The sequence below is a fragment of the Tupaia chinensis genome, unplaced genomic scaffold (assembly GCF_000334495.1).
Source record: "Tupaia chinensis unplaced genomic scaffold, TupChi_1.0 Scaffold000332_1, whole genome shotgun sequence".
Classification (NCBI taxonomy): domain Eukaryota; kingdom Metazoa; phylum Chordata; class Mammalia; order Scandentia; family Tupaiidae; genus Tupaia; species Tupaia belangeri.
The window spans coordinates 2,042,569-2,050,804 of NW_006159826.1; the positions used below are offsets into that span (position 1 = coordinate 2,042,569).

General features: G+C 53.3%; 1 protein-coding gene across 1 annotated transcript in view; it reads right to left on the reverse strand.

Annotated features, from left to right (window-relative positions):
• IFT54 (intraflagellar transport 54) overlaps positions 1–8,236 on the reverse strand; it is a gene marked incomplete at its 5' end in the record, with an annotated part of 59,656 nt that overhangs the window by 41,180 nt on the left and 10,240 nt on the right. Inside the window, 3 exon segments of the mRNA XM_027773216.1 lie at positions 4,339–4,414; positions 5,321–5,392; positions 8,087–8,236. Of these exon segments, the coding sequence (XP_027629017.1) occupies positions 4,339–4,414; positions 5,321–5,392; positions 8,087–8,236 (298 nt within the window).

The window sequence follows — 8,236 nt, forward strand, 5'->3', positions numbered from 1 at the left end:
GGAAAGATACCACTTCCAAAATAACCAGAAGCAGGAGAGACCCCCGGGCGATCCCCTCGGCCCACAGACGCACCAGGCGCACACACGCACCACGGCACGACTCCTCACTAACCCGCAGCTAGTCTCCCGAGTTCACCAAAGTTCAACACCGAGTTCAACACAAGCCCAAGGAGATCCTGAGAAGCTGGCTGGAAAGTGCGATTCTTGGGGTCATGACGCGATTTTAAAATTCATTTGGAAAAATAAGCAAACAAAACGGCTTAAAATTTTTTTTGAAAATGACAAGATAGGATACCAGTAGCGGAACAGATCGCAGTGGAAGCTTAACAGCAGCAATGACCCACACCGCAGAAGCCGTCACAGAACACGAGGGATGGACACGATGACCCTGGACAGCTGGAGAACTGTTCTGACAAAGCATGTTCCGAGACACACCTCACACCGTGAACTGAAGTGAGAGAACTAGAAATGTCAATATGTAAGAAGTGATAACATACAAATCATCATTGCTCAAACATTTGGACAAATTACCCAAAAAAAGACAAGCAGTTTGGAGCTGGCTTGGAAGCCTAGTGGTTAAGGGAATTGGATCCCACACCCACATGCCAGACAACACAGTTCAAATCTGGGACCCAGCGGCTTGAAAACCATGTCGGATGTGTGTGCATGCGTGCTCAAAATCCTGACAAGGTAGAGGAGGAGAAGGGACTGAGGTGTGATCATGCCCCCTTCGGGGGCGCCTTCTCCCATCCCCTTCTCTGTTTTTCTGGGAATTGCATAGCATCCCCACCCCCAGCAAATTAAAAGATTTACAGCTTCAAGTGGTACATAAAAATTAAACACTCAGGCAAATCAAAAATTAAATGAAAATAATGCGTAAAAATGAACTGAAAACTACGTAACACCTTCCAAAGTGGCAGACGACACAGCGTGCAGGAAGTGAGCGAGAACACCACCGAGCCTCAAGACGGAGGGACATGGAACCAGACAGACGAGAGGCCAGACCAGCCAGACGAGCAGTGAGGGCTCGCGATGCACGGGGGCAGACACCTTCCTGGTCACTAAGCTCGTGTTGCTCAGCAATCCAAGTCTGCAAGCCTTCAGTGTACCGGAGAGGATGCGGGGTAGAGGGCGCGGAGAAGGCCCGCTGAGGCTGACACCCTGCGCCTCCGGGCCCGGGTGCCCACAGCCCAGATCCCACCCAGAACAGCTGCTGGCCAGCGCCACCTAAGGCAGGCTGTGGCTCAGGCCATGCCGTGGTCTGGGCCAGCGGAGTCTGGGGGTGGGTCATGGCAGAAGACCCTGTTGGGGATGCCTGTACCCCCCTCTCTCTCTCTCTCTCTCTCAGAAGAAATAAACTAACCTAAAAATTATTTTTCTTTTGCCAGAGGGTATGTGTACTCATCAAAGACAGGGGAAGAGAGAGCACAAAAACGCACCCCCATGGGGCATGGCCACATCCTTTCTCCTACACCTGTCAGAATTCTAGACACATCGTCTGACCTGGTATGTTTTATTTGGGGGGGGAGGGGGAAGGGGAGAGGTTTTTGCAATAGGGCATGTGCGCTCGCCAGAAAGACAGAGAGACAGAAAGTGAAGAATCCCCCCCTGGGGAATTGCCACATCACAATCCCTTCTCCTCCATTCTCCTCTCGGGATCTTGGGCACGCACACACACACCCAGAGTTTAAGCCACTGGGTCCAGGACCAAACTGCGGTCAACAACATGGGAGTCTAGTGACATAGCCACTACACCATCTGCTGGTCCCGGCCTGATATGTTTTTCAAGCTACTGGATCTGGGATTTGAACTGCAGTTGGTCATGTGGGTTGAGCTCCCTACACACAGGGTTTAACTGCTATGCTATAGTGCTAGCCTCCCCACAATTTTATTTTTTATAGAAGAATTACTTATTGGAGCCAGCAGGTGCTGGACTCCCACATGGTCAACCACAGTTCAATCCCAGACCTGGCAGCTTAAAACACTCCAAGCGTGTGTGTGTGCATGCCCAAAATCCTGAGGGGAATGGAGAAGGGACTGCAGTCTGGCCATCTCCCCTGGGGGTGTGATTTCTTGCTTTCTGTCCTTCTGTCTCTTGGGCAAGTGCATGTGGCCTATAGCAAAATCTCTCAAAAAAAGAAAAGGGAAAAAAGGCATGATTTATTATTGTGAAAGAGTGGAAATTACCACCCAATTTTCATTTCTAAATGAAAAATTCCCACTGTAACGTTCCTGCCACACTTCTTTTAACTTACACAACCTAGGAAAAGCCTTTTTTTTTTTTTTTGGAGAGGTATTTGATATAGGGCGCGTGCACTCGCCAGACAGACAGAGAGAGACAGAGAGACAGAAAGCGAGAAATCACCCCCCAGGGGGATGGCCACACCGCAATCCCTTCTCCTCCATGCTCCTCTTGGGATCTTGGGCACACATGCACAGGCGCCCGGCGTGAGTTTTAAGCCACCAGGTCCGGGACGTGAACCATGGTCGACTACGTGGGAGTTCAACGACATAGCCATTACGCTAACTGCTGGTCCCCCAAAGCCTGACTTTTCAGAACCTGTGGCTGAAAAAGTGCCTTTGTACGTCAATGATGCCTGCCACCCACCCGACAGTGCCACACGCACAGCAGTCCCCTAGGGTCACCACAGACCACCCCTCGCAGCCTAGGTGTGCACCGCCTACACTACCCAGGTTTGTAAGTGCACGCTGTGATTTCCACAACAAAACCGCCTGACAGCACACCCCTCAGGAAGCTTCCTTGTCATTAAATGCCAAATGTCTGGGCGAATGAGGCTCAATGCGGCATGACAGACCCCTGCCAGGGCATGATACCATCTGAGCCGCTGGTCTGTTGCAGTGAGATCCTATCCTGGGGCAAACCCAGGCCCGGCCTGTGAGCTGCTGCCCATCACACAGTTCCCAACAACGATGCCGGCTGCCTTTACGTAGCTCCCATGTCCAGCCTGCAGCCCACAACGCAAGTCAGCGAGGGGAAACGCGGAGGGCCGAGGAGCATCTCTGCAAGATGCAAATTCAATCCCACCATTTAGACTCTAACCCAGATCTCCAGCCCAAAGGGGCGGCTCTGGCCCTGGTGGTGTGAGCTCACACACTTGTGTGTGCACTCGTGTGTGTAAGGGCCACAAAGCTCCATAACTTCCACACAGTCTGCTCACCCCCAGAGCCAGAGCCATTTTCCAGCCAAAGGAGCTCCTTCCCTCTAGACACGGGGATGGCAGAGACCCAGACCCAGCTCCAGCAGGTATGCAGTAGGCTGTGCAGTACCTTCCACGGAACTTTTGGATCGCTGTTTTGATGTTTTTGTTTTGGAGAGGTTTTTGATATAGGGCGCGTGCACTCGCCAGACAGACAGAGAGAGACAGAGAGACAGAAAGCGAGAAATCACCCCCCAGGGGGATGGCCACACCGCAATCCCTTCTCCTCCATGCTCCTCTTGGGATCTTGGGCACACATGCACAGGCGCCCGGCGTGAGTTTTAAGCCACCAGGTCCGGGACGTGAACCATGGTCGACTACGTGGGAGTTCAACGACATAGCCATTACGCTAACTGCTGGTCCCCCAAAGCCTGACTTTTCAGAACCTGTGGCTGAAAAAGTGCCTTTGTACGTCAATGATGCCTGCCACCCACCCGACAGTGCCACACGCACAGCAGTCCCCTAGGGTCACCACAGACCACCCCTCGCAGCCTAGGTGTGCACCGCCTACACTACCCAGGTTTGTAAGTGCACGCTGTGATTTCCACAACAAAACCGCCTGACAGCACACCCCTCAGGAAGCTTCCTTGTCATTAAATGCCAAATGTCTGGGCGAATGAGGCTCAATGCGGCATGACAGACCCCTGCCAGGGCATGATACCATCTGAGCCGCTGGTCTGTTGCAGTGAGATCCTATCCTGGGGCAAACCCAGGCCCAGCCTGTGAGCTGCTGCCCATCACACAGTTCCCAACAACGATGCCGGCTGCCTTTACGTAGCTCCCATGTCCAGCCTGCAGCCCACAACGCAAGTCAGCGAGGGGAAACGCGGAGGGCCGAGGAGCATCTCTGCAAGATGCAAATTCAATCCCACCATTTAGACTCTAACCCAGATCTCCAGCCCAAAGGGGCGGCTCTGGCCCTGGTGGTGTGAGCTCACACACTTGTGTGTGCACTCGTGTGTGTAAGGGCCACAAAGCTCCATAACTTCCACACAGTCTGCTCACCCCCAGAGCCAGAGCCATTTTCCAGCCAAAGGAGCTCCTTCCCTCTAGACACGGGGATGGCAGAGACCCAGACCCAGCTCCAGCTCCAGCAGGTATGCAGTAGGCTGTGCAGTACCTTCCACGGAACTTTTGGATCGCTGTTTTGATGTTTTTGTCACTGATGACCTGGACACTCTGGTGGAGATCTCGGTCTTAAAAAGAATAAAAATAAAATTAGTTGATTTATTACATGGCAATATCTTCAGCAAATTCATTCCTCAAGCTCTGCTTAAGGAAAAACAGTGTGAAACACAACAGTGCCCGCAGGCTTTCAGAGGGAAACCAGCAGGACCAGACCAGCACCCGCCCTGGGGGCATGCGCACCAGGCCCGCTCCTCCCCTCCCTTCACTTGGTTTACAGCCCAGCTCTCTCTGCGGCCCTGGAAAGGTCCGGTGCCTCGGAGGCCTTGATGGTGTCCTAATCCACCTCCCACCTGCCCTCTGGGCACCTGCCTGAACACTGCCGCACCCTGAAGTGCCACCTGGATGGGCACGCTGGCCCACGCCCTCGGTGGCCGCTATGAGGAGGCTGCGGCTACGCACAGGGTGCCTGGTGAGGTAGAGAGGTTCAGCTATGGGGTCTCACGCAGGCTGAGCAGAGCTAGGAGGGGTTCCTCCAGCGGCCCTCCTCCCCTTCTGTCTGCCTGGTGGCTTTATCCTCTCCCAGACTCGCCCTAATAGCACCTCCACCCTCTCCCACAAGGACGACCAGATCCCTTTACACTGAACCTCACGCTTAGCAAATAAAGCTCAAAAACACCCAGGTCTCCCGTGGAACCCCGAGAATAGCATTCTCCATCTATCCGGCCAGGAGGCAAGCTGTGTACTGATAAATCATTACTCTCACGTTGAAATGACAATGGCCCTATTACATGTCAACCAGACCACCCTCTCTGCCCACAACCAGAAGACCAATACTCGCTATTTCAAGGCAATTCCGAGTTTGCTTCTCTTACCCTTATCTATTTTTATTTTATACAATCACTGCATACCACCACAGCTTACGAGATGAATTCCCCAACATGAACACACTGCTCACCTTATATTTTAAAGCTTACCTCTGTTTCAGCTTTGAAGTCTTTAAAAGATCCATCTGCCAACTTTTTAGACATCTCCCCTGAGCTTGCTGGCTATAAATAAAAAAATCGTTTTTTGGATCAATCTTTACAATTATTTAAGTCTGTAATATCTAAAAACCTATGACGACAACGCCTAAAAGAACATAAACTATTTTATTTGCCACCATCCAATAGCAAGCCGGAGACATAGGAGCTGCACGAAGGGGCGGCTTTTCTTAACTGCCAGAGGGCGCGTGCGCTCACCAGAGACAGGGGCCCCGAAAGCAGCAGGGTCGTGCCGTCATCCCTTCCCCACACTTCTCTGCCCTGCCAGGATCTGGGGCACCCTCCACTTCTCTGCCCTGCCGGGACCTGGGGTACCCTCCACTTCTCTGCCCTGCCGGGACCTGGGGCACCTTCCACTTCTCTGCCCTGCCAGGACCTGGGGCATGCACACACACGCACACGGACACGGACACGTGGACTCGAACTGTGGGCAGCCATGTGGGATCCGACTCCCTTAACCATTAGGCTATGGGGTTACCAAGGAACCCAGGTTTTTATGACAAATATTCTCACTCCAGAATACCCGCACGAGGGGAAAAATGATATTTTAAATAGTAAAACATGGACATTATTCCCAATGGAACATAGAAGTCACTCACTAACGCAACCTGGTCCCTCGGACAGGCGCCCCTTCTCACTGCACCGCAGACTGCAAACGGGCTAGCCCTGCCATCCGCAGCAGGGGCAGCTCACAGGACGCCCGCGGGTCAGTCCTGCGGCACCCAGGCCCTGCTCCAGACAGCTACGCTGTGAGACAAGGTGACACCAAGGGTGGAAGGCCCATGGGGCCAGCTAGGCCGGGCCCCTCACTGCCCAGCCCCACCTGGGCAGGCCCTGACCCTTCCCAAACCCCTGCATCCTCCTTCCCAGCAGCCGGCAGCTGTCCCAGACCCTTCCCACCATCTTCCCAGGACACTCAGGATATGACATTTCCGCAAGAGTGGGCATCTGGGAAACGGCCCTGCCAAGCACGAGCGGCCCAGCCTAACCCGCAGATTCAGAGGACACACTCGAGTCAACAGGATTTCATGGCAACCCTACAGGTACCTGAAATTTCCATGCAACAAGGGTTACGGTAATTGAGTCTTACTCTGAAAGTGACCTACAGCCCACCGTCCAGGCTCCGGGAGACACCACGCACTCCATCACAACGGCCTGTACACAGCACCCACCACAGCGGGGCAGGCTCCTCCCAGGTCTCCGGGAACACCCAAACACGCACGCACACGCACGCGCACACACAGCGAGGCAGAGCTGCCAGCCATGAGGGGACCTGGGGAAGCGGCTCAAACCGACAGACGGTGCTTTCTCCACGCCTGGCAGGGACCCGCCGAACCCCCCAAAGAGCGAGCCTGCCCTGACTCCCGTCTTCCTCCAAGTCGCCTTCCGCCACTCCAGACAACGCTCCAGAGACCCTCCACACCACTGCACTGCCAGTCCGTCCAGCATTTCCTGAGGGAATGTCCTCCATCCCTTGCCAAGACTCTCCATCCATCCCTGCACCACTTCTGTGCTGTGAAAACCAACAATGAACCCAAGGGCCAGCAGGTGGTGCAGTGGCTATGGCACTGGACTCCCACCTGGCCAACTGTGGCTCAAGTCCCAGACAAGGCAGCTTGAAAATCACACGAGCCGGGACCAGCAGTTAGCGTAATGGCTATGTCTCTGGACTCCCATGTAGTCAACTGCTGTTCGATTCCCAGACTCAGTGGCTTAAACTCATGCCGGGTACGTGTGCGTGCGTCCCCAAGATCCCAAGAAGAGAATGGAGGAGAAGGGATTGTTGCATGGCCATCCCCCCTGGGGGTGATTTCTCACTTTCTGTCTCTCTCTCTCTCTCTTTCTGGCGAGCGCACGTGCCCTATAGCAAAAACTTCTCCAAAAAACAAAAAGAAAGAAAAGCATACCAGAGAGTGTGCACATGTGCCCAAAATCCCATGAGGAGACTAGAGAAGGGATTGTGGCATGGCCACCCCCCACCCCAGAAGGGAGGTTTATCACTTTCCCTCTCATTGTCTCTCTCTCTGGCAAGCACATGTGTCCTATGACAAAAACCTTAAAAAAAGGGAACCAGCAGTTAGCGTAATGGCTATGTCGCTGGACTCCCACGTAGTCGACCGCGGTTCACGTCCCGGACCCGGTGGCTTAAAACTCACGCCGGGCGCGTGTGCGTGCGTGCCCAAGATCCCGAGAGGAGAATGGAGGAGAAGGGATTGCGGCGTGACCATCCCCCCTGGGGGGTGATTTCTCGCTTTCTGTCTCTATGTCTCTCTCTGTCTGTCTGGCGAGCGCACGCGCCCTACAGTGAAAATCTCTCCAAAAAAAAAAAATTTAAAAAAAAAAAAAAAGAAGCCACATGTGACCAACACAGCTTATGTTCTTACGGAACTTCTGTCGCAGCAGGAGTCTCCCTGGACATGAAACACGGCCTGGCTGAAAGCTTCTGACACTGTGCCTAACCAGTGGCCGAGCCGCAGACTGCCGTTAGAGTGACAGAGAAGACTACCACCACCCCCTGTGAGAAACTAGCAGCTCTGAGTTCCTACTGGAATTCAAGATCGTCGTAATTTTAAACTGGCATTTCAAACAAAACAATACGCTTCCTAATTGCACGCATTTTCTAATTACATTATAACAAACATTTTTGAGAACACCGCAATTCATTTTTACATTGGAAGAAGTTTTCACATAAGATTTTACCTTTTTCTCCAGTTTATCATGCTCTCTGCTCTTTTCCTTGTCAGGGTCCCTGGAGTGCTCCGTGTCTTTCGCTCTCCGTCTGTCCCTGTCCCTCCCCTTGTCCCGATCGCGCTCTCTGTCCCTGTCCCTCGGCCTCTCCTTGTCCTTCCC